The 27,568-nt window shown below is 41.7% G+C and overlaps 1 protein-coding gene across 3 annotated transcripts in view; it reads left to right on the top strand.

Annotated features, from left to right (window-relative positions):
• The first annotated feature begins 1,815 nt into the window (after positions 1-1,815).
• tat (tyrosine aminotransferase) overlaps positions 1,816-27,568 on the top strand; it is a 36,619-nt gene continuing 10,866 nt past the window's right edge. For 2 of the 3 annotated variants that reach the window (XM_088997568.1, XM_088997565.1), the window contains exons 1-8: positions 1,816-1,893; positions 3,142-3,410; positions 3,664-3,768; positions 4,959-5,026; positions 5,167-5,325; positions 8,955-9,093; positions 9,165-9,217; positions 16,780-16,932. In XM_088997568.1, coding sequence (XP_088853694.1) covers positions 1,850-1,893; positions 3,142-3,410; positions 3,664-3,768; positions 4,959-5,026; positions 5,167-5,325; positions 8,955-9,093; positions 9,165-9,217; positions 16,780-16,932 — 990 coding nt within the window. In that variant the 5' untranslated portion in view covers positions 1,816-1,849. Of the gene's footprint in view, positions 1,894-2,438; positions 2,485-3,141; positions 3,411-3,663; positions 3,769-4,958; positions 5,027-5,166; positions 5,326-8,954; positions 9,094-9,164; positions 9,218-16,779; positions 16,933-27,568 lie in introns of those variants that run through there. The other variant, XM_088997567.1, reaches the window with a different exon arrangement.

Genomic DNA, 27,568 nt, shown 5'->3' with positions numbered 1-27,568 from the left:
CCCACCAGACCACCAACTAAATCCTTCATTAAACCGGTCTGGTGGGGTGAGGTTCAATTTGGATTGTTCATACAATAGCCTGCTTAGGCAAAACAGGTTAGGCAACTTTCGTAATGCTGATGAGTTGATATCGGAGGGAGTGGGCAAACAGGCCAGTCAGGAATGTAGGAACAATCAGTGGGGCCACAGGGAGTGGTCCTCTGCTCCCCCCAACTTGAGAGTAGGGACCTAACATTGCTGTGTCCGGCGCAGCCATGTCTGGACATTAGGGATATATAAATAGGGCCGATACGACCAGTAAGACTTTAGTTCGCTGAGGAAGCCTCTTGGATAGGAGGCGAAACGTCCGACACCTTCAAAAAAGTACAGATGACGGCTGAAGAAACCTTCTCATCGATGCGCAATCCATGGTGAGGCTCAGCCGGCTGCTGCCTCACCGTTCCTCTCTGCTTAGTATTTGAACGGTAAATGTGAAAATTCAGCGGTTTTGAAGAAAAAAACTTTAAAGTTAACTGGAAAAGAACTTTAAAGTACAAATCACTAAATAAATATAACTGTTTAATTTATTTTTTCATTTGACATTTCCATGATGACAGGTGAAGCACTGCCTCACTTTACATTATAAACACTGTACTACAGTTTTTATTTAATTTTATTTTTATCAAAACTGTGTGCTTAGCTGAGGCACACAGTTCTCCTGCCTCATGACAGGGGGCGCTGGTGATTACATATTCTTCCTGCGCCTCCTTGGCTGCAGGCTCAATAATAGAATTATTGAGAGCAAGCTACAGTAAACAGTTAGCAAGTTAAGTGCAACCATCCAGTCATTTTTTCTACAAAGGCTTCTACAAAGAAGTTATCGACGCCTTTCGTCAGAAGGAGCGGCGCATGGACTTCATTTATAAGTAAAGGTAACACGATAATCAGTTTTTTTTTATTCTTTTTTTTCTATGCTACAGTTTATATGAAGAATGCTGACATGACATTTTAAACAAAACACGTTAACTGTTGCCAATCAAATGGTGAATAAACTACTCTGTAGAGTTCATGTTTGTAAATCTGACTGTGATGACGTCAGTGCCTCACCAGCCATGAACCTCACCGCACGTGACTGAAAAACACTATACATGTACTACACAATTATGTCACACTTTTGAAAGAAGGCTAAGGAATATTCTTTAACGTCCAAACAAATCATTGTACTCATTAATACACGGTTGTTATTGTTGTTTGATTTTTCCATGAAGGGAATACAAACACAATCATGGGGAGGACGTGCCAACTGCTGTGTTTTTTCCAAACTCTTCTTTCTCTCTGATGGTATTGATTTAAAAAAAAAACTATTCTAGAAGCTTCTGACACGCACTAAGTTAAACAACATTTGTTGATAAATGGCTAATCTCATGGACATATAGTTGCTGTTGTAAAAAAATCTGGAATTATTTTGCTGTAGAAGTGCATTTGCTGGGTACTTATGCAGGTAATAGATAACATGAAGTTACAGCCACAACACTTTCTTGAATTGAGTAAGTCAGTTTTAACATGCAATGTACACTTTGTTCCCAAACAATTTGTTAAAAACATCCATGCTATGACTGTGCATCTTATATATGCAGCTTAAAAAAATATTATATATAAATATAATTTGAAGTCAATAATTTTGGACTGCATATTCTGTTGAATTTAGCATGTTATTTAACTAAATATGAATTGGATTATAATTGGAACGCACATTTTTTTTTACCTGTGTGAAAAGCTCTTTCGCTCCCGAGGCTGCAGTTCTGTTAAACAAATATTTTGGAGTGGAAGGTTTCACAGGAGGTACATTTCGGGACAGGCTCGTCAAAGAATGAACTTTTGGAAAGGTTTCAACGACATATTCCAGTTATTAAGGTACTTATTCATATTTTAGTTGGCATTATTCGTTCAGCTTGAATAGAAGAATGATATTTGACAATAGTTGGTGGTTTTTGCTAAAGAATAGAATACACAACTAGAATAGGAATGAAATATTAGCTTCAGTAAATTAGATTTACACGAGTCATAGTCGAATGAGAAGTTATTAAGTTAAAATTGATCATCTGTGTTACTCAGTCACTGATTTTTCCGTCAGTGGACCAATCTACAGAATAGAACATGATATAAACTAAATATGGATTAATCAGTTCTGCGTGAACTTGAATTTATGTGCATCCCTGCTGTGAGGTGGGTGCCTGATGCACTTCTTGCAATATCAGAAAGTGTGTGCTCTGTTGAACATCGAAGAGGTACTGGTGAGGGTTGGAAGTGTGGTTTTCGTTCGTAAGAGGGGTGTTGCGGCGCAACCCTCTCAGCCTCCACCAATGGAAATATGGGCTGGGTTCAACACCCATTTTTTGAAGTCCTGCTATAAGTGACAATCAAATCCCTCCACTTTCATGATTGCAAGATTACTTTATGTACACCCGAGCTGAATTTGGAAAATCTGACTCAGTTGATCATGAGGTAAGAAGATATGATGTTTTAGTAACCTTTTTTTCAATTCCTTAAAATGAGGCAAAGTATTTGGTCTATGATGATAATGATGATGATGATGATATGATGATGATGATCATGGTGGTGATGATCATGCTGGTGATGATGAAGTTGAGCTCATCTAATTTATAATTTTTCACTGAAAAAGACATTGGTGCCGGGTTTATTCAGCTCTAATTCTGGGGATTTTACTATGAAATCGAGGCTGTGAGTTGCGTCTTGTGAGTTCTGTTGAGTGATTTTCATAATGCTGGTTATGGTGTTGATTAAGATACATTTATGGTTGGTCTGCTTGATGACTCGTACTTTGTTTGTTTGTTTGTTACATTTTTGTTGATTGAACATATAAAATATACAATACAGTAATAAAGTGCAGAAAGTACAATTGTAAGAAAGGAAAAGAAAACAGTCACCAGACTTTTCATGCTTGTGCTTCAGTAAAGGTACATCTACTATTATAGATACTAATAAATAACAATAATATTAATAATACTTATAGAGTAGATCCAATCAAAATAACTTTCATTATTGTGTTGACTCAGTAAATCATATTTTAAACGTTTGTCATATTTCAATAATTAAGTGAAAATGTTCCTCAGCTTCATTGTTCCAAAAATCATTGTTCAGTTCCAGGAATGATACCAAATCGAATTTGGTTCAGATGAATGAGAATGGCAATGGCAAACACCTGAATCGGAATGGGCTCAATGGGAAAGCCATTCACGATGCCAGTGTCGGTGGAAATTCTTCTCCTGTCAAAGACAAGCGCTGCAGGAAGACATGGCAAGTGAAGCCTTCCTTGATGGCTAATAAAACCCTGAATCCCATAAGGGCCATCGTTGATGGGATGAAGTTCTCCCCACATCCGGATAAAGCCATGATCAGCCTTTCGATTGGTGAGAAGGTTGTTTGTGATATCAGAGTACTGACATTGCATAAACGGAATAGCAAGACAAAATTATTTCAACAGTGATGTGTTTAGTCAATGACTGAACAATGCATGTCTCAGCAATTTCCAATTTCCTTTTCATAAAACATTGTAAAGTGTCTTTGAGTGTTTTGAAAGGCGCTTATAAATAAAATGTGTTATTAATATTATTATTATTATTGACTGCTAAAACAAAGTTGACTTGCTCATGTGCGCCATAGGGGATCCAACTGTCTGTGGAAACCTTCCTACAGATGATGCGGTGCTTCAAGCCATGAAAGATGCGATCAATTCGCACCAATACAATGGCTATGCTCCTTCTATTGGTGAGTTTTGTCTGTCAGAAAATGATTATCTATCTATCTATCTATCTATCTATCTATCTATATATATATATATATATATATATATATATATATATATATATATATATATAGAGAGAGAGAGAGAGAGAGAGAGAGAGAGAGAGAGAGAGAGAGAGAGAGAGAGAGATCGGTTCTCGACCATAATCCGTTCCAACACGCTGAATGTTTACCTTTTTAGTACAGTATTTTATACATTATTTTATGCATGAAATTGGACATTAAAATGCTGACCAACACATAAAAAGGCGTACGGGTGTATCGCTCACTTCGTGACCAACTGTTGTCGCTTGGTGGACGTACATCACTATGTGTATATATATATATATATATATATATATATATATATATATATATATATATATATATATATATATATTTTTTTATCACCTTGAATTGGAGGCCGCGATTGCGGAGATTGTATTACAACAAACAAACACAGTTGTCAATCCCCGTTGCCAAATCTGGCCCACCACACCATTTTAGACACCATGATGATGACACCATGATGCTTGCTAAAGTGCGAACACATATTTCAAATTGTCCCATGTAAACCACAATAACAGTCATTATTCTTGACTTCAGATTTGAAAACTAGTTACGTATTCATTAATTTGTTGTGCATTCTGTATGGAATATGTGGAGGAGATGAAGCGTTGTAATGGTTTACCCAAATTCGTAACGACCCTTGAGAGGAAACGTTAAATACAATTTGGCCCGCGGCAAAAAAAAAATAGTTTGACACCGTGGATTTTCTCTGGATACTATGGTTTCCTCTCATATTCCAAAAACAAGCGAGGCAGGTTGAGTGAATATACTCTAAATTGTCCCGAGGTGTGAGTGTGACCACGAATGGTTGTTCTTGTTTGTGTGCCCAGTGATTGGTTAGCACTCGTTTCCGGGTGTACCCCCCCTACTGCCTAAAGATATCTGGGCTAGGATGCAGTAACCCACAACAACTCTTGTGAGGATAAAGCAGATAGGAAAATGGACCGTATCATTTGTTTCATCAATTGTTTCATAAAATGAAAGGTGTCTCGGATGGAAACGTTGCATTACATTTTAGTGTACATGCATCCTTCTTCTTCTTCTCTTTCATTTGCTATTGATTGTTTCCTAGTATCTTAAGATTCCTCTTTATTTTTGTTTGGCAGGTTACTTAAAGAGCCGGCAGGTGGTAGCCAACTATTACAGCTGCTCTGAGGCTCCTCTCGAAGCAGAGGTGAGATGTCTGCATTCTAATTCAAATGGAATTGTTACCCATTGAAAATTCCCGCAGCATGACAAGGAAAAATACAGACCATGTTCATAGGTCCGTAATGTGTTGCCGTCCTTGTAAGCGTCTCTCCTCCTCCTATGCAGGATGTGATTTTGACTAGTGGCTGTAGTCAGGCCATTGACCTGGCTATCAGTGTCTTGTGCAATCCTGGGGACAACATCCTGGTACCACGTCCAGGCTTTTCATTATATAAGACTCTGGCATTATCCTTAGGCATCGAGGTCAAATTCTACAACCTGCTGGTATGTTTGACGTTATGATCCCCTTGATCATGTCCATCACAGTTTTTCTCTTTTTGTGTACCCTAGCCCCCCCCCCCCCCCCCCCCCCCCCCCCCCCACAAGCACACACACACACACACACACACACACACACAAAAAAGTCCATAAACTGTCTTTCAGCAACACAAAATGTAAATTAAATTCCAACAAAATTCAACAAAAGGTATTTTGGTCATATCAAAAATGAAAAGCTCTTCTATTGCTAAAGGGCTGCAAAGGGTCAGAATGTGTCAATACTCTGATGCAATATGTGCAACGGAGGGAACATCCCCCACTCTCTAACAGTGCTAAACACTTGTCATCAACTTAAGCAGTGTCATGAAAAAATAATTTAAAAAATACAACCATTTTAAAAACGGAAGTCTTTTAATGCAAGGCACTTTCTCTGTTCGTTGAGAAACTCCATGATAATGGATGAACGTGTTAAATATAAAAAACAAGGATACAATGATTTATAAATCATTTTTTACTTAGATTTATTTGAATGAACACCCACAACAACATACAGTATGTCATGATCAACTTTATTTTATTGAGCAAATAATTATTAACTTTGAATGTTATGATTGCATCACTTTTGGGAAAACGAAGGGACAGGATCATGTTGTCCACTGTTACATCACCTTTTTTTTGGGGGGGGGCAACGTTCAAAAGACATTTTGGAAGTGAAAATACTTGTTGGAGCTTTACTTTTCTTTCCCATTATTGCTTGGTGCACCGGTTCAGGCGTCCAACAGTCCTCTCCAGTTCTCTTATTTTACACTTCATCTATTGCAACACATTTGCAATGAGAAACAGGGTCTGGACTGGAGGCCGGCCATACTAACACCCGAACTCTTTTTGCATTCATGGTGCCTTCATAGATGTGTCAGTTACCCATGTGGTTCTCACTAGCAAATAACAATCATGGTACCAAACCTGTTCCGATTTAAGCTTTTCAGCCTAAAATTTAGTAACCTGTCGACATAACATTTAAAGGACAACCGACGTCACTTTTTTGTTTTTTAACTGACACCAGAAAAACGTTTTATAGCATCTAAAATACCCAAAACATGCAGTATGATATTTTTAGTCAAATGCAAAACACCAATAAAAATGACTTCAAGTGTCCAAAATCTGCAAATAATTGAGCTGCGAATTGAGCATTTTCACAAAGTCCCGCCCCCAATTCGTGACATCACGCCAAGACGTCTTGCATTGCTTGTGAATCAAAACAATGGCTTCAGATTCGGAGAATATACTTTCTTACACATCCAGTTATGAATATGATTCAAATAGTTCTGAAGAGGAAAGCATACATGTTTGCAATCGATTAAAGAATTTATTTGTGCCATTTTGAGGCAATATTGGGGGAAAATCTCTCACCCAAAAAAAGAGGCACAAAATGGCGACCTCCTGTGGCCTCCTCCGTTTCCACAGGCTGATAAATTCCTTATATGGCGCTTGGACGCCCTCTTCTGGCCTTCTGGTGACTTTTGGGTGCAACACGAGGTCCCCAGACAAGACAAGTACAGCAAAATACATTGACATGATGGAAGGACCGCTACAAAGTGTCTTTTTTACGGTCAAGGGCGGTCCTTTCGTGACGTCACGTACAGACTCGTCACCAACTCAAAAACAAGACTTCCTGAATATTGAGCGTGAGTCTTAAAACGTAAAATATAGCTATATGCGGTGGAATCTTTGTAAAATACGCTCAGTAGAAGTCATTTGAAGCCATTTTACAAATTATGGACACAACTTGTCCGAAGACGTCGGTTGTCCTTTAGGTTTGATTATTTGCTCAAAATAATAAAGTTGATCAAATTTCAGATTAAATATATCAAAATCGTTGTCACGTATTCATTAAATATAAGTTGAACATGATTTTCAAATCATTGCATTCTGTTTTTATTTGTGTAGAGCACAACATCCCAGCTTCATTGGAATTAGGTTTGTAAGTTAAAGATCACCCCAGGTTAATATCCTACAAATTGACAGGAGTCAAACTGCAAATTGCTTTCTTCTTCTCCTTGAACGTACCCGTTGGCTGGTGTAAATTACACCAAGACACCTGTCAAATTAACACCTCAGAATAAGCTATTCCATCTTTGTGGGTATGAATTTGTATTCAGTGTTTAAAGTTATATTGCAGTTGTCCATCCATCCGTCCATCCGTAGGTATGTCTGTCGGTCCGTCTATTTGTTATTCATGTTATAATGTAGATAGTATTGTAGATACTACAAAATAAGCATCTAAATCCAATGGTGAATGCCAAAAGACACAACATACCACATATGGTATGTTGTGTCTTTTGACATATATATATATATATATAAATACCTTTATATATATATACAGGTTTCTTCAGTCGTCATCTGTACTTCTTTGAAGGTGTCGGATGTTTCGCTTCTTATCCAAGAAACTTCGTGAGCAAACTAAAGTCTTACTGGTAGTTTAGGCCCTATATATATATATCCCTACTGTCCAGACATGGCGGTGCTGGAGGACATTAAAGAGAACCAACTAGCCTTTTTGGATTGTAAAGTAATGATAAAAGAGGACAGAGTGCTAAAAACAGAAGTCTTTAGGAAGGCTACGCACACTGACCAATACTGATTCTGACAAACTAAGAGTTATCAGAACCCCCCAGCATAGGGCTAAACTAATACCAACAAGCGTCGAAGGTAGAGAAAAGGAGTCAAAACCTCAGGAGAGCACTCACTAAGTGTGGGTACCCCAGTGGTCATTTAACAAATGTCAGAAAGAAAGAATAGGGAATGAAACCAAAAACTCTGAAGATACAAAAAGGAGAGGAGTAGCAGTACCTTACATTGCAGGAGTTTCTGAAAAACTACAAAGAGTCCTTTGGCAACACAAAATTCCTACTTATTTCGAACCGATAAACACTTTGAGGCAAAAATTAGTGCATCCAAAAGATAGGCTGCCAAATGAAAAACAAAGTAATGAAAATTGTAAAGAGCAATACATTGGGGAGACTAAACAAATTCTCAAAAAAAGACTATCAGCATTGCAGGGATAATACTAGTGGGCCTCAATCGGCAGTACATATGCACCTAAAAGCTAGCAACCACTCATTTGACAACAATGAGGTGAAAATCTTAGCTAAAGAACATAGATGGTTTGAAACTGGAGTAAAAGAAGCGATTTTCATAAAACAACTAAATCCTTCATTAAACCGATATGGTGGGGTAAGGTTCAATTTGGATCGTTCATACAATAGCCTGCTTAGGCAACATAGGATTAGTAATACTGATGAGGTGATACCGGAGGAAGTGGGGCAATCAGACCAGTCGTTAGTCAAACAATAGGACCAATCAGTGACGCCGCAGGGAGTAGTCCTCTGCTCCCCTATCATAGAGTCCGGCACCGCCATGTCAGGACAGTAGGGATACATATATATATATATATATATATTATTATTATTATTATTATTATTATCTTGAAATGCTTCAGTCTTTTTGGTTTTATTTTTAGTGTCCTTTTTATTGTCAGTTGTCAGCTAAAAATGGGTATCTGTCTGTGATGGACTGAACAACCTTACATCAGTACTAATAGAATGCACATCTATTTATTTCCTCTAAAATAGGCAGAGAAATCATGGGAGGCGGATCTGCAACATTTGGAGAGCCTCGTTGATGACAGGACTTCCCTTTTAATTGTTACCAATCCATCCAACCCATGTGGTTCTGTTTTCACCACGGAGCACTTACAAAAGATTCTCGCAGGTCACCGGGAATACTGTCACAGCTGTTGCACCTAAAACCCTTCAATAAATGTTGATTAATCTTTTCCACAGTGGCTTCCAGAAATTGTCTGCCCATCCTGGCAGATGAAGTCTACAGCAACATGGTGAGTCCAATGAACAGTTTGTGAAATGTCACATCAGGTTGACAGTCTCTCTCTCTTGTTTTCAAAATAATAGCAGTGCAATGTGCCGAACAAAAATATCCCTGGTTTTTAGTATACTGTATTTCTTATTGTTACATGACAGACAAGTTACCAGTAGGTGCAGTAGATTCTCAGAAAACAAACAAGACCCAGCATTCATAATGCATATGGGAGACGAGGGTTTGATTCCCAATTGGGGCAAACATTTTTGCACATAGCGCCGGGCCAAACAAGGTCTGCGTCAGGTGCTGGGGAACCAGAGCACCCTGATGAATCAGAATCAGAATCATCTTTATTGCCAAGTATGTAGGACACACAAGGAATTTGTTTCCGGTAGAACACGCTGCACTAGGATCGTTGTCAAAAAAACTGCTAAGTGGCACTATACAGTTCCATTTTGGCTACTGTTGAAGATGAAAATGGGTGACTGGAACAAGGCGAGATGCAATAACATGGCTCTGTTGGAATGGTACTACTCAAGCAACCCTAGTCAGAGGGGTTACATGCAGAGAACGTGGGCTGAATTGTTACTTCGAAACCCACAGTCACAGTTGACCACGAAACAACTAGTAGCTCAATGTTCCAACATTCACAAACGGCAATTGCTATGATTACTTGGGATTGATGAGGTACAACACAAATTCCGAGGTGAAGGACCCCAGGCTTCCAGATCAGAGGAGGAGGTCAGACCAGACATTGGGACGCAAGCCCCAGTGAAGGCAGATGATAAGATAGGGAGACCAGCCCCAATGAATGAAATGCTGAGCGTGGCACCAACTGACCTGAAAGATAAGATCATGGCCAGAATGAATGCTGGAAACCTAGAAATCGATTACAACGGCTATGTGAAGTACCACCTGAAAGTCTCATGGAAACTGGGAACACAGCACTGAGGGCGATCCCTCCCGTAACAATCACGGAAAACAATGAGCTGATATACGCTTCAGCATCAGTGATCCTAGAGATGCTTGGCTATAAGAGGAACCGTGAAAGTCATGAGATATGTTACCCACCATGGAAAAGAGGGCTGGAGGCTAAGATAAAGGCGGCTCGGAAAGATGTGAGTCAATTGACGGAGGCCCAGAGAGGTGTCAATAAAAGGCCAATACCGAAGAGGTACAGCACAAATGAACCTGTTGCTGATGGATGTGACTCAACCAGTAATCATTGCGGCTAAAATAAGTTGGCACATAGATCAAAAAGATACCAGAGGCGCCAAACAACAGCTGCTCGTTGACAGAACAGTCGCATAAGACTGCAGGTCCCGACATACCAACCTGTGCGTAGCCTGGATTGATTACAAGAAAGCTTATGACGCAATGTCACACACATGGATCAATGAATGCTTGGAGTTGTATAAGGTCAACAGGACCCAAAGAGTCTTCGCTGGAAAATCATTGAGGATGTGTAAATCCATATTTTAAAGCTAATGGCAAGCCACTTACCCAAGTGTCCATCAAATATGGCAGATACTCACCTCACTTCCTCCCAACATTCGTAACAGCGATTCTCTTCCTACCTTCAAATCCCATCTCAAAACCCACCTATTTAAAATTGCATTTTCTGTGTAGCTCTATCTCTTGATTTTATTTATGATTGTATTTTATTTATTGTATTCTATTTATAATTGTATTTTATTTATTATTGTATCTATGCTTGTCTGTGACTGTAAAGTGTGATTGAGAGCGTTGAAAGGCGCTTGAAATAAAATGTATTCTTCTTCTTCTTCTTCTTATTATTATTATTATTATTATTATATTATTATTATTATTATTATTTAGTAGTAGTAGTAGTAGTAGTAGTAGTAGTAGTAGTAGTAGTAGTAGTAGTAGTAGTAGTAGTATTATAATACCAAGGTGATGCACTATCCATACTGCTGTTCTACATAGGACTGAACCCCCTGAGCCAAGTAATCGCCAAGACAGGCTATAGATACCGCCTCAGAAATGGAGTTACGATCAGTCACCTCCTCTCCATGGATTACATAAATATGTATGCTAAGAGCGTAAGGGCCATAGACTCCCTGATCCACACAACCAGGATCGACAGCAGTGACATCGGGATGTCATTCGGGCTGGAGAAATGTAGTCAGACGGTGACTAATAGGGTCAAGGTAGAACACACTGAAGGGATATCACTTCCCGAAGAAACAATAGCAGACATTGAAAACAGTTACAAGTGCCTCGGTATACCACAAGCCATTGGCAAACTCGAACTGGCAACAAGGAAAGTGGCTACGGCCAAATACCTCCAGCGGGTGAGGCAAGTCCTATGAAGCCAGCTATGCAAGTCCTATGAAGCCAGCTATGCAAGTCCTATGAAGCCAGCTATGCAAGTCCTATGAAGCAAGAACAAAACCCGGGCAATAAACAGCAATGCCCTGTCAGTGATCAGATACCCTGCAGGAATAATAAGGTGGCCAAAAGAAGAGATTCAGACCACGGATGTTAATACCCGAAACCATGCATGGTGGGTTCCATCCCAAATCCAGCACCCTGAGACTGTACACAAGCCGTAGAGAAGGAGGCCGGGCGCTCGTGAATATGAGAACCACTGTCCAGGATGAAACAGCAAAGCTCCATGAATACATCAAAGAGAATGCTCCAACGGATGATGGACTCAGAGAATGACTCAGACAATCGGGAACAGAGGATGAGGTGTTGGAAGAGGGACCATTAGGGGAAGAAAAGCCCTTACACAGGATGTACCAATGAACCATAACTGAAGTGGCTGATCTCAAGAAGTTCGATCAGGGGCTACAGAGGGCTGGCCTAAAGGACAGCACAGAGGCACTCATCCTGGCAGCTCAAGAGCTGGCCCTGAGCACCAGAGCTGTAGAGGCACAGCTATTGCACACCAGACAAGAGCCAATGTATAGGTTGTGCTAAGAGATATCTGAAACAATCCAACACATACCTGCCAGGTGTAAGATGGTGCAGGGAATGACTTCATGGAGCGCCATAAGATTTGAATGATTGTTTGTCTACTTTTACTTCATGATTGGCTGGCAAGTCGTTCTGGGTGTAGCCCACCTCACAATCAGCTGTGATAGGCTTCAGCACACATGTGACACCTTCAGTGAGAATAAGCAGAACAGAGAATGGATGTTTACTTGGGTTACTTTGGTCTGATATTTACATTTATTTTATGATCTTAAACATTAAAACGGGGAACTACACAACAAAATAAGAATGTGAAAAGATGGCAAATACTTTTTTACAGCTCTGTACATCTGACTATAAATATAAATTCACAGGGAATCTTCTTTTCCTTTCGGCTTTTCCCTTCAGGGGACGCTACAGCGTATTAGTGTCCTCCACCTAACTGTGTTTTGTGCATCCTCTTCTCACACCAGCTACCTTCATGTCCTCATTCACAACATCCGTAGGCCTTCTCTTTGGTCTTCCTCTTTCTCCTACCTGGCAGTTAAAGGACCAGCATCCTTCTCCCAATATATTTACTCTCTCTCCTCTGGACCTGTCGAAATCATCGCAGTCAGGCCTCTCTGACTTTCTCTCGAAAACCTCTAATATGCGTTGTCCCTCTGACATATTCATTCCTGATCCTATCTAACCTGGTCACTCTCAAAGAGAAACTTAACATCTTCATATTTGCTATCTCCAGCTTTGTCTTTAGTTTATACGTTTCTTTTCATCCGATCTGAAACTCACACATCACACCTTTTCTCCAGCTATTCCACCTTGCCTGTACACGGTTCTTCACCTCTTTTCCACACTCTCCATTGCTCTGGAAAGTTGATCCCAAGTCCTTAAAATCTTCCACCGTCTTTATCTCTTCTCACCGTAACCTCACTCTCGTACTTGGGTTCCTCACATTCATTCCGTCTTGCTGCGACTGACCTTTATTCCTCTCCTTTCCAGGGCAAACCTCCACCTCTCTAGTTTTTCCTCCACCTGTTCCTTGCTCTTGCTACAATGTCATCTGCCAACATCGTCATCCAAGTAGATTCCTGTCTAACATCGTCTGTCAGCCTGTCCATCACCATAGCGAATAATCATTCGATTATAAAAATAAATTGTAAAAACATGAAGTAGCTGGTTGACAATCACTTTAGTCATGCAAAGTTGACTATCCTGAAGTAACTAGCCATGCCCTTTTTAAATAAACATACATGTTGGTAGTCATCAAAGAGATGATTCTGTTCAAAAGTAATTATCGTAATTTCCTCATGAAAAAAAAGTTGCATTTTTTAAACCGGTTTAGCCTTATTGCAAATGTATTTGACTATTATAATCTTACGAGAAAATATTTGTTCAAGTCAGGGTACCACCTCAGCCATGAAAAGTAAGCAAGCTCTTCTCGAATGAATATTTATTGTTAACATGACTGCCTTCTGCAGGGACACATCTGTTAAGATGAATTTAGTCTTTCAAGAATTTGTGTGGTGAGTGTGGCGAGTGTGACATGTGTGTGACATCCCAGCGCCCCGGGATTGGAATGTACTGTTATGTAATGTGTTTATTGCGCACCGACTGTAGTTTCGGGTCATATGTTGCATTACTTAGTAGTTGAAAAACTAAATGGTTCTTGTCATGCATGGCAGCCACCAACACTGCCAGCAAAATACAAATCGAATGAATAATGTGTGGTTTTATTCATGACATGGGTTCTGTGATCTGAGGAAGCGAACCAATACTACGGTCAGGCCAGCCACCAGTTACAAAGTTGAAATGAAGCCAGCCGGCACAGTTGATTGTTAATACTGAGCATTAATCTGTATGTGCGTCAGTGATTTGAATTTAAAATAATGTTCTACAACAATTTCTTAGCAGTCAAACAACTATGAGTTTACCAAGGGAGTTGAAACACTCTCATAGAAAAGCACCAAGAAGCGTTTTGAATTTGAGATGATAAGTCAGTGTGAACTTTACATCATTGACTAAAATTTCACCCAATTTTTAAGTCAGTGATAATAATAACAAAAGGGATAATAATAATGAAAGTTGTCTGAAAGTTGTCTGATTGGATATCTGGGTTTGTTGAGGGTGCCCAAGCCGTGGTCTGGTTGATAACTGAAATTAATATTTTAATGTTTTTTTTTAAATCAGGTGAAAACGTCAAAATGTCATATTTCAAAAGACTTAATTTGAAATGCAACTTTTAGTACAGTCCTGTGGTTGGATACCTGCGGGTGGACTCATATGCCCTAAAGCTGGTGTGATCACAGGATAATTGAAATAAACGTTTTTAAATAACATTTTTTTTAATCAGGCGAAAAGGTCAAAATATCATATTTCAGAGCATTTTATTTCAGATGCAATCAAATATGAATTAAAGTACCATATTTTCCAGTGTATAAGGCACAACCAAAAGCCTTGATTTTCTTCAAAAGATGACCCTGCGCAGTTGTGTCCCTAACCCTAACCCTAACCCTGTCCCACAACTACTGTCAGCAGCCACCGACTCCATTTCCCCCGAAGAAAAAGTAGTGCATAACACCAGCCTCTACTGTAGCGCCTTATAATTTAATGGGCTTTATATTTGGTAAACTATTAGATATGTATATATTATATTTGGAACATTTTTGTCATTCATTGAAGGTGCACCTTATAGTCCGGTGTGCCTTATATATAAAAAGTTGGAAAATACACCATTTAATGGGGTACACCTTATACTCTGGTGCGCCTCATACACTGGAAAATACTGTAGTTTGGTTGGATGCCTTGGCTGGTCTAATGTGCCTGAGACCTGGTGTTGTTGCGGTTTAACAAAAAATCATGTTTACATGATTTTTGTATTAATTTCTTTTTAAACAGGCATAGATGTCAAAATTGCTGATTCAAGATGATAGAACTATATTTTATATGCACATTCTTAAGCAGCAAATGTTACTTATTTTCTACTCCTTTGTATTTGTTAGTTTAGTCGAAGTTGTTTGTAAATATATATATAGATATATATATATATATATATATATATATATAGTAACAACTTCGACTAAACTTAACTTAAACTTAATATGATATTAGACTGAAATAAGAATGGTTGAATACAGTACACGCTACAAATATGTAAGGTTAGAAGATAAACTACACACACACATATATATATTAAAGTCTCGTTATATCGATATCAGTTATATCGATAGTACTGCTTATTACGATACTATTTCTATGAACGCAAGGAGAAAATTTACATGCCGCAGGATCGGATATATCGATAGTCCAGTTACCAGAGCCATAGAGGCAGGGATATACCACACCAGACAAGACCCAAGGTGTAGGTTGTGCAAAGAGGCACCTGAGACAATCCAACACATAACTGCAGGGTGTAAGATGCTGGCAGGGAAAGCTTACATGGAGCGCCATAAGCAGGTGGCTGGCATAGTCTACCAAAACATCTGTGCGCAATATGGACTGGAAACCCCAAGGTCAAAATGGGAAACACCTCCCAAGGTGGTGGAGAATGACCGAGCAAAGATCCTGTGGGACTTCCAGATACAGACTGACAAGATGGTAATGGCCAACCAACCAGATATCGTGGTCATAGATAAAGGGGAAAGGAAAGCCGTTGTCGTGGATGTAGCGGTCCCGAGTAATGGAAACATCGGAAAGAAGGAACATGAGAAAATCGAGAAATACCAAGGGCTCAGAGAGGAGCTGGAGAGAGCCTGGAAGGTCAAGGTGACAGTCGTGCCTGTGGTGGTCGGAGCACTTGGGGCAGTGTCCCCCAAACTCGACGAGTGGTTGCAACAGATCCCGGGAACAACATCGGATATCTCGGTCCAGAAAAGCGCAGTGCTGGGAACATCACGGATACTGCACAGAACCCTCAAGCTTCCTGGCCTTTGGTAGAGGACCCGAGCTGAAATGGGGGACAGACACCACCCATGGTGGGTGAGACGATTTATATATATATATATATTCATCCTTCTATCTCGTAGCTGATAGGCCCCTTTTGAAATGATGTCATTTCCGCCCTCTGTATAAATAACATCTTGGGTGGGGGCAGAGCAGAAGCCTGTCTCTTTCTCCTCACAATGTCTCTGCTGTCCAATTAAAATCATCTTTCTGTTCATCACTTTGATTCCTGCTGATTTCACTACCATCTTCTAACACCGTGAAGAGCCATGAACCAGAGAAAACGGCCCAACACAAGAAGTCTACTGTTTTGAAATGGGACATCAGATTTGAATGAAAATAGTCTGGTTGGATGCCTGGGGTGACCTTGTATGATCTAGGTCAGATTTGGTTGCAGGATAAATAAAGTTAATTAAAAATGTTTCCATGATTTTGTATTTATTTTTTAATTGGGCATTAATGTCAACATTTTTGATTTAAGAAGTCTATTAAATGAACAAAATGTAACGCGCAAAAGATTCATGGAACATTTTGTATTTCTGTAATTAATCATGTCAGAAAAATCCTTCCACTCACTAATCCAAACCGGAACTTCTTCTTTTCCTTTCCTTTTGTTTCCCTTGTGGGGTCGCCACTGCGAATCAGTGTCCTACCAATGCAAAGTGGAACTACGATTGAATAAATTTGGTTTGTTTTTCTCAGGTTTTCCCAGGTTGTGACAGCCCCTCCCTGGCAACTCTCAGCAGTGATGTGCCAATCATATCCTGTTGTGGTCTTGCAAAGCGCTGGTTAGTCCCTGGTTGGAGGATGGGATGGATCCTCCTCCACGACAGGAACAACATCTTCGGATCTGAGGTAAGTGAAAAAATTATAGTGTTTCACATCAAAATGTCATAATTCAACAGTCTTTCTCTTACTTTTGTTGCATTTCTCAAGCCCTCCGGTAAACATGAGTGGATCTTACTTTTCTTCGGCTTCTATATGTTGCCATGGCAATGTTGTTTTTGTAGTGGTTTGTTTTTTTTTCTTTTGTTGCAATTGTATTTTTTTTTTAGGTTTGACACCATGGGTAAGGTTGGGTTTCATTTGGCCCAGCGGTACCACGGCTCACAGAAAGAATAAAGAACTTCTATGACTTCTATTTCATTCAATTTGTAATCTTAAAGAGATTTTATTTATTTCTGATACTATACATCTGTTTACAGTAGTTTTGGTTATATGACCGCAAAAGTAAAAAGAGGGTTAAAAATGGGTTAAAAAAATATACAAACGTCTTTGGAAAGGCTCAAGGACAAGTTTTACATTAAATCCAGACTTACAATTGTTTGGAGTATCCTCAATTACATAGGAATTATCACACAAAAAAATAAAGAAACACCACTCGTCACTGTTCCACGTGTGTCATTTGAGATGTAAATAAATGTTCGGCAACAGTGACATTCATTTCGATGACCAGGTCTGGCTTTTAGAGTAGCGTTTAGTTTGCAGATGCTTGTTGTTGACTCACTTACTTTACATGTCAGTAAATTACTGCTGGGAATGACAAATGAACAGCCAAACTTACTTATCGCAGAACTCATTTGCAATGTTTGCAAAGATACACACCCACTGGGGAGGGGGTGAGACAGCAGCAAATATATTTGTGGGAGGTAAACAAGGTACTATTTCAATGTAGCGCCTTATCAGAGAACCTTGAATGTCAATGAAAACAAGTTCATTTGGTTCCTACATTGCAACGGCATTGTGGAACTGACTTGCGATGATGAAACTTGGGATAGTATGGCGCAGCTTTGCACTACAAATGTATTACAACATTGTCAACCAGACATGCACATCATGGCCCCATATTAAATATATAATAGGTAAATAAACACAAGTGAAGAGAAGCAGTGGTGACAAGGTCCAAACACAGACCTGGGGATTCATGGATATAGTTACAGTACTTGCGTTTGAAAGTCATAAATTCTTCTTTACACAATAACTGTCCGTGATGAATAATTTGGAATTACTTATTGCATTCAAGTTACTTTTTAGTTCTCAGTTAATTGTAATTCATCAGATACTGGAGTGACAAATTAAACTCTAATCGCATCTGCAAATTGTCGTGACCACGAATAGCTGAATTACAATTATGTAATGATATAGAATAATTAAAGAACCCCAACCTGGACACGGCATGACGTAACCTCTTTTTTTATGCCTTATTTATGTAATTCCTGAGTTACAAAGTGCAGCCACATAAAGGTTGAACAAAAAGTTAACTAAAAGTGCACTTCTAGGCAACAGGAAGGAAACAGAGAATGTTTTATAAAGAGCCCCTTGCAAATCTCCTTTGCACATACATGAGAATCAAGGTGTGGTTTTGTATGACAATAGAATCAGAGAATCAGAGTCATCTTTATTTCCAAGTAGGTTTATTTCCAAGTGGTTATTTACAGAAAAAGAGAAAACAACAAAAGTTTACGGTTATTTACATGATGTCCCTGAATGCATCACATGCAGATGAACACGACACAAGAAACTAAATACTATGCAATAAAAATGAAATGAAACAATCATTACCTGCTACACAATATGGCAGAAGGGATGGGTGAAGTCGCATGGGTTTCGTCTGGTGATTAACTGCGCAACAGAAAAGCACTATGAAGCAAATGTGCTTCAAAGTTCCGCTCGACAAAACGTGAATTAAATAATGACACAAAAAGTAATCTGGACTGAAAAGGAATCAGGGAACTAATTAGATAACACTAGACAGTACAAAAGGGGAAACAAAATAAGATATTGTCATGAAAATGTGCATTAATCCAGACCATCAGAGAAATGCGACTCACGATAAGTATCGTCCAGATTGTTCTGGAAACTACGGGCGGGACTTGTTGCCACACTGTGCGCTGTTGCGTCACTTCTGTCATAATTTAATAATCTAGTGCAGAACTCCGTTACATACACCCCCCTTAAATTATGCAGAAGTGAGGCAACATACACACGGAAGACAATAGAAAGACCAACAGGCAAAATAGACAAGGTTATCGGGCAAAGATGTACAAGGAAGTCAATCATAGGAATTCTTCTTTCAGAAGTGTGAAGGAATAGGGTGGTTCAAGACCCATTCCCATCACAGACTAGTAGAAATGCCATTTACATTTCACAAAACAGCACATAACTACACCCGTTACTGGGAAGCCATAAAGATAATGGCGACAATTGGCACACAGCACAAGCCCAAAAAAAAATCAAATGGTCATATTAAACCCATATTAATGTTGGCATCCCGACTCTCTGATATGACAATCAGCCTGTCAGGGGGTTTAACTGTCCTACCACATCTTGTGAAATTGACGGGGCCCTGTGTGTCTTGTGGTTGTGTGCAAATGACCTCCTCAAGTTCAGTCTCATCTGGGGGTGAGTCAGGAGTCGAATGTGCTATGTCATGGCCTACTGACTGACTTCTCTCACTGACATCCCCTCGACATGCATCGGCGGAATCATGCTCTGAAGAGAAGTGCTCATGTTCCTCTGCCTAAGCCGTAGACTGCATGACCCAGTTCTCAGTGTGCAGCTGAGTGTCCTCCTGATCATCAGAAACTGAGCTTTTGTCACTCCCAGAATGTGCGTCCATCTCTGACCCATCTGAAAACGAACCAGGCTCCGCCTGCCCCGAGAATGTCAAGAAGTCAACCGGGAGCAGTAAGTTCCTGTGTACGACCTTCTCTCTGCCTGTGGCATCATCCAGGATCCTGTACACATTGATCAACGGCTTCACAGACACCACGTCATAAGGTGTTGACTCCCAACGGTCCGCAACCTTCCGCTTGCCCTTCTCGCCCCGATTGGCTAGTAGCACCTTGTCACCAACAGCCAATGGCGACCCCTTGACTTTGCGGTTGTAGATCTGGGCGTGGCGGGTCTGTTCCTTGGCTGCATGCTGTTGAGCAATTTGCGCGGCTTCAAACTCATTGTGACTGACAACATTGGCGTTCTCCAAGACATGATGGAACATAATGTCAAGCGAGGGACACGTCCAAACATCAAATAGAATGGTGCAAAGCCCGTCGTGTGTGGGACTTGTGCACCCCTGCCATCTCAAGAAGATCATTGATGAGCCTACTCTCAAAGTTGGCTCCTTGATCCGAATGGATCCTTTTGGGGAACCCATAAATGCAGAAGAACCTGTCCCAGAGGCAGCGGGCAACTTGCTTTGCCGATTGGTTCCTGCAGGGGAAGGCGAGAGCCAACTTTGAGAAGTGGTTGGTGACAACGAGGACATCCTTGGTTTTCTTGTCGCCGGACTCTGCTGTTCAAAAATCAATGCATACTAGCTCCATTGGAGCCGAAGTGCGGATGTTCTCCAGGGTTGCCCGGGGGTCTTACCCAAGATGCATCTCTGGCACTACCTTACATGTTTCGTAATGTCTTTCTCCATCCCCGTCCAAAAGAACTGTTCACTAGCCAAAGAGAGTGTCCTAGAACAGCCCTGATGACCAGCTGCGTCATGAACACCATGTAGGACTTGGTGTTTCAGAGACCCCGGTATGACGAACTGAAAGACTCTTCTGTTCATGTAGCGATCTTTCCCTACTGTGTAAAAAGTCCCGTCACGAACTTTCAGCTTCTTCCAGTGCCTCAGCAACAAAAGCACACAGCTTATCAGCTGCTCGTTCGTGTTTAGTGGGTCTCATATGTCGCTGGACATAGAAAATGACTTGGCTGACTGTAGAATCTTGGTGCTGTAGGTCACGTAACTATGGGGAATGACAATGGAAGGGTCTTCTTCAGGTAGCTGTAGTGACATCGGGGTTGCTCCAGGGAGTCGAGAGGTACTGCCAGTCTGATGGACGTCTAAAACTGTAGACACCTCCTGCGCATCAATTGCACTTCCAGACGACTGATCAGGAGCTTCCCCCTGGGGAACTTCTCCATCGTGATCACCAGCCATGTGGACAGCCTGACAGTTGGTGGTGAAACGGAAAGCATCTGCACAGTCTCATTCACGACCCCTTGGACTCCGTTGAGTAGGTATTGGTAGGGTTCTTTGGCTCACGCAAGACTGAACGAAGGGTTCTCGACTCAGTGCATCAGCCACTATGTTCTTGGGTCCTGGGACGTACTTCAAGTCAAAATCATATGCTGCTAGCTTTGACACCCACCTCTGCTCGCAGGCGTCTAGTTTGGGCTTTGTCAGGATATATGTCAAGGGGTTGTTGTCAGACCATGCAGTAAAATGTCTGCCTTTTAGCCAGGGGAAAACTTATCACATACGGCCCACTTAAAGCAAGAAATTCGAGCCGATGTGCAGGATAGTTCAATTGGGCTTGTGACAGCGTTTTACTGGCAAATGCCACTGGTCTCGCAACCTTGTCGTCAGGCTGAAGCTGGGAGAGGACGGCTCCAATGCCGTCAAATGATGCATCGACAGCAAGGATGAAAGGTTTCTCAAAGTCAGGATGGGCCAACATTACAACAACATTTGACAGATCGTGCTTCAGAGTCTCAAAGGCAATTTGACATTCAGTGGTCCAGTCCGCCGGTGTCAACTTCACATGACTTGATGTATCCGATGTGGGTTTCGACCTTCGTCTGGCTTTACCACGGGTTTTCTGGCCTGAAAGGCCTCAAAAGGGGCTTGGCCTTGATGGAGCAGTCCTCAATGAAGTGCTGATAATACAACACCATTCCCAAGAAAGATCTAATTTTCTTCTGCGAGGGAGTGAGGCCATCACTGTCCATTAGGTCGGGCACCTGCACACTGTTTATCGCTTCCACCTTTTCAGGGTCTGTCTGTACCCCTGACTCTGAGACGACATGGCCAAGGAACTTCACAGATCTCCGAAGACAGTGACACTTCTTCGGAGCAAGCCTCAGATTATGGCTCTTCAAGCGGGAGAAAAACATTTCCAATTGCTCAAGCGCAATCTCTTTTGTCGGACCAAAGACCATGAGATCGTCAAGATAGCACAGGAGGCTGGTGAAGTTCTTGTCCCCGAAAATGGAAAGCATCATCCGCATGAATGTAGCCGGGATGTTCGAAAGGCCTTGTGGCATCCGGTTATATTCATGTAGGCCAAATGGGGACAAGAAGGCGGTGTACTTCTTATGGTCCTCAAACAGGGGTACATTATAAAATCCCGAGGTGAGGTCCATGGTGGAGAAGAAGACATTTCCTCCAAGTGCGGCAAGAGCATCAGCCTGATGGGGCAATGGGTGAGCATCCCGCTGTGTCCTCACATTTAGCCATCTGAAATCCGTGCAGATGCGCAACTCCCCATTCTTCTTCCACACTAGGACCAATGGAGATGCATATTCACTCGTGGATTTCCGAATGATGCCCTTTTCTTCCATCTCATTGAGAGTCATTCTCAGCTTTTCATATTGACTGGGTGGCACTCTTCGATAAGGCAGGCGGAATGCTCTCTCATCCACGAGGTGTATCTTGTGCACAAATTCAGAGGCCTCCCCACAGTCCATCCTGTTCCGTGAAAAGACTGCTTCAAGTCCAAGTATGTCCCTCCACGTACGTATCGGAGACAGCATACGCATCCAAGTCCAGATCATGTAGTCCAAGCTTGTCCAGTGCTATTTTGATGTCTTCTTTGGACCTTGGCCTTCCGGTGGCATTCTGAATAGATTGGGACAAAATTTGGATGTTGTCAGGTTCAGACAAGTCTTCTGTAGCAATGCAGGGAAACACATCTGCCAGCTTTGCGTTTCTTCTTAACACCACTTTTTCAGTCGAGGGGTTGATGATCCTCACTGGGAGCCATCCATCGCCCCACATCGGTGTGATCTGCACCTTGTTTGGGTTGGTTCAACTATCACCGTGCTGCCAACTGACATCGGTGCGCAGGCGGGAGGCTTAGCCCAAACAAGATGTTCACTCTCTGGTTGCAAGAGTGGCTGCCTTTCCAGCAGCTCATGTATTTCGTTTTTCTACTTTCATTCCTTTCATCACTTTGCTGCTGTGAAATGTAAATTTCTCCACTGTGAGACTAATAAAGGCATATCCAATCCAATCCAATATCCAACATCATACACTGCTGCAACTTCAGCGTGCCAACTTTGTCAGGTATCGTTCCACCCTTCCATTTCTCTGTGTTGGAAAGCAGTGAGAAAAAGTGGATGGAGTCATCATCAATCGTACTACCGGGCTCTGACATGAGCCGCCAGTAGCCTTCAGTCTTCCGCATCAGGTGAAGGATTTTCTTAATGGCATTGCTGCCCAGAATTATGTCGTCGGTTTGTCCAGGCACCACAAACATGGGCACAGCTAGCTTGCAATTGTACACCACTATTTCCAAATCGCATATGGCCGAAGGCGTCACCTGATGACCACCACATCCAACAATGACAACGTCATCTGCAGAGTAACGTTTCATGTCAGGGTTGCACACTAACCATCGTGCCATAGCCAATGTGCATCCAGTAGAGCCGCTGTCAATCATTGCGGTCAGGGAAATGCCTGCGACAGTGGCAGTGGTGTAGAACAAGCTATCAGACTTCAGGACCTTGTGTGTGCCTTGGAAGATAACCGTCTTCTCCGTGGGGACACTGGAAGTGAGGGACTCTAATATTGATTCAAGATCATCCGTAGAACTGTTGGGAGGGTCATGAACTTCATCCGCATCATATGGATGCGGAGACATTAGTTTCCTGATGGTGGTGATCTTGAGGGCTGCACTTGAGTGGGGCAGTTGCGTCTGGAGTGATCGGGTGAAAAGCACAAAAAGCAAAGTCTCTTTTCGCGGCAGTGAATAAGCGCAGAATGGTCAGCGCTAGCACAGACAGCACATGGTGGCTTATTCAAACTGTCCACCATAGGAAGCCTTGCCATGCGTCTACCAGAGGAAGAGGGATGGTTAGCTCCCTGCAGCAAAAGTCTTTCCAGCATGGAAATGACACGCTCAAGAGTCGGAGTCGGGCGGCCTGGCTGAGTGGGATATTCGACCGTTGTCCTGACATGCTGTATTCTGCAGCATTTCACTTTTATTTACATGAATGGATTGACTGTTCGCCACATCTGGAGTGGCAGTTCTGGGACTCATTTCGGCCTGGTACTCATCCAGGATGGCTTGGACCTCAACTGCCGACCATTTATCCATTGTTTTTGAAATAAATGTCATGGAAAGATCTTTGGCTGAGCAATTTTTAATAAACATCCGTGTTACATCCAGGGAAGAACAGTCAAAATCTCTGCCCTGTTCTTTGAGACGATTGGTGGCAACTTCAGCTGCATTGTTAAGCCTCAACCAATAGTCATATGGGGCCTCCTTATCCCTGGGCAGTGTGGTGTAAAAGTCTGCTAGAGGGAGAGGTGAATAAGGGGCAGTAGAAAATGCTTGCGAAGAAGGCTATAGATGGCATTTGGGTTCTGGGTTACACCAACTCCACTTTTTCTTGTGCTAACATTGACAACATCTTTAGCTCTACCGCTGATGTTCATGAGGATTTCCTCTGCCTGATGCTCAGGAGCTACTTTTGCTCTCCTTATGTAGTTCCTCATTTGGTCTTCCCACTCATCTACATTCACTTTATCAGTGTGGTCACCCTTGAAGGTTGGGGGTTCGCGAACTTCCCTGTGCGACAGTATCAGGACTTGTGATGAGTCAAGACTTTGTGTTGGTGTGTCAATAGGCGTGTCATGTAGGATTGATGTGTTGTTCATGGTAACGTTATGTGTTGGGCTGAGGTGTGCAACAACGTTGTCTGCCAGCTGCTGGCCAATGTTTCTAATTATGTCACTCATCTGACCAACTACGTCAGGTGACTGGGGTAAGGGATCTGTCGCTGGTGTGTCAGGAGTCTGTGCGCTCGTCGTAGATGCACTGCACTGGGTCTGGGAAGGAACTCTGTCCCCACTAACATAAGTGGCCTCAGTTAGAACCTGCCCATTCCCCTCTACTACATCACTCTGCATAGGACTCCATAACTGTAACATGGTTGGGATGCCTCTACCAACATACTTATTCAAAGGTGTGCTAAATGTCCCTTGTAAGGAGATCATTCTCAAACTTAACACAAAAAACTCACAGGAAAAAACGAAGCACACCAATTGCAAACAGCGGCTCAGACAATTAACACACAATTTAAAGAATGGGGTCGACACACCGTCCACCGAGTGATGGGATGAAGACACTGTGCAGCATCGCGGTCACGGTCCAAAGTGGAGAGTCACTTGTGATCCGGGTCACTGCACCAATGTGACAGGTGTTACAACAGTGACTGTCTTCATCTCCACGATGCTGCCGTCTTAATAAGACCAGATAAGTGGATGTCTCTTTTTATTTCCTTTATTTCTGCAACACAGTATGGCAAAAGGGATGGGTGAAGTTGCATGGGTTTCGTCTGGTGATTAACATAAGTCTCGTCCAGATTGTTCTCAATATGCAAAACATTGTAGATAACAAAACAGAATGAACAACGTGTGATCGTATAGTGGTTATTTACAGAAAAAGAGAAAACAACACAAGTTCACGGTTATTTACATGATGTCCCTGAACGCATCACATGCAGAGATGTCGGCAGAACACGCGGTCGGAGGGAACACGCGATCCGCAATGGCGGCAGTACGACCTGCCACGAACACTCACGGCCAAATGATACGCGACACAAGAAACTAAATACTATACAACAAAAACGAAATGAAACAATCATTACCTGCAACACAGTATGGCAGAAGGGATGCGGGAAGTCGCATGGGTTTCGTCTGGTGATTAACTGAGCAACAGAAAAGCACTATGAAGCAAATGTGCTTCAAAGTTCCACTTGAGAAAACGTGAATTAAATAATGACACAAAAAGTAATCTGGACTCAAAAGGAATCAGGGAACTAATTAGATAACACTAGACCAGGGGTCGGCAACCTTTACGACTCAAAGGGCCATTCGGACCCATTTCCCATAGAAAAGAAAACACTGGTAGCCACAAAATCCTTTTGACATTTAAAATGAAGGCAACACTGCATCTTTTCATCATCGTTTTTTACCTTTATATATGCATAAACAAACCATAGTGTGTTGCATTTATGAATCAATGAACTGTTACAGAGAAGCGAAATTACATTTCTGCACGCAACAAAAACATTTTAAACATTTTGGCAGTTGTGACTAGATATACGTCCACTGTCGATGGTTGTGACGTACAATATGAGCGACAAAAAAATGTAATACGTTTTATTTTTTATTATTTATAATCACCATAATCTTCAAATTTGGAATTACATTTTAAAAACAAACGAACTAAAATAACATACATTAAATTAAATACTCATTATTTATTTTCTAAAGCCGCAGGGAGCCGCAGCAGGGGGGTGAAAGAGCCACATGCGGCTCCGGAGCCGCGACTTGCCGACGCCTGCACTAGACAGTACAAAAGGGGAAACAAAATAAGATATTGTCATGAAAATGCATGTTAATCCAGACCACCAGAGAAATGCGACTCACCATAAATCTCGTCGAGATTGTTCTGGAAACTATGGGTGGAACTTTCACACTGTGCGCCGTTGCGTCACTTCCGTCATGATTTAATAATCTAGTGCACAACTCCGGTACATCGCAGAACTCACAGTCCCGTGGGAAAACTCCGTTGAAGAGGCCTATGAGCGCAAGAAGCTGCGCTCCACAGAACTCGCAGTGGATGCGCAACAGCGGGGATGGAAAACCAAGGTATATCCAATTGAAGTTGGATGCAGAGGGTTTGTGGCTTCCTCCACCATCAGGCTGCTAAAAGACCTGGGTATCCATGGACAGGCTCTGCGGCACACAGTTAGGTCACTCTCTGAAGCGGCAGAAAGAAGCAGACACTGGCTCTGGATGAAGAGGAAGGACCCTTGTTGGGCTCATTGGTCAGCAACCTAAGACCCCCCCCCCCTACCAGCTTCTGAACATCTGATTGGGCATGGGACACAAGCGCAGGCGTGATCAACCTGTCGCTGGCCACCATCGATGAGGGTGTCTAGTGATTAAAAGGCCGAAACACCCAATGATTCTTTGGCACACTACTGACGATGTGTCCCAAATTCAAAACCTCCCATCCCTGAGGCACAGCTCCAACATCACGTCCAGTGGTTCATGATTCTCTTCTCTCTCTCTCTCTCTCTCTCTCTCTCTCTCTCTCTCTCTCTCTCTCTCTCTCTCTCTCCCCCTATCTCTATCTCTCTATATCTCTATCTCTCTCTGTATATCTCTATCTCTCTATCTCTATCTCTCTAGCTCTCTCTCTCTAGCTCTCTATCTCTCTTTCTCTCTCTCTCTCTCTCTATCTATCTCTCTCTCTCTCTATCTCTATCTCTCTATATCTCTCTCTATTTCTCTATATCTCTCTATCTCTCTCTCTCTCTCTCTCTCTCTCTGTCTCTCTCTCTCTCTCTATCTTTCTCTCTCTCCCTCTCTCTCTCTCTCTCTCTCTCTCTCTCTTTCTCTTTATCTATCTATCTATCTATCTATCTATCTATCTATCTATCTATCTATCTATATCTCTATCTCTATCTATGTCTATCT

This window comes from Hippocampus bargibanti, linkage group LG05 (genome assembly GCF_051943395.1).
Source record: "Hippocampus bargibanti isolate YZ-2025 linkage group LG05, ASM5194339v1, whole genome shotgun sequence".
NCBI classification, from domain to species: Eukaryota; Metazoa; Chordata; class Actinopteri; order Syngnathiformes; family Syngnathidae; genus Hippocampus; species Hippocampus bargibanti.
The sequence above is the reverse complement of the archived record's forward strand: the minus strand, read 5'-3'. Positions and strand labels throughout refer to the sequence as shown.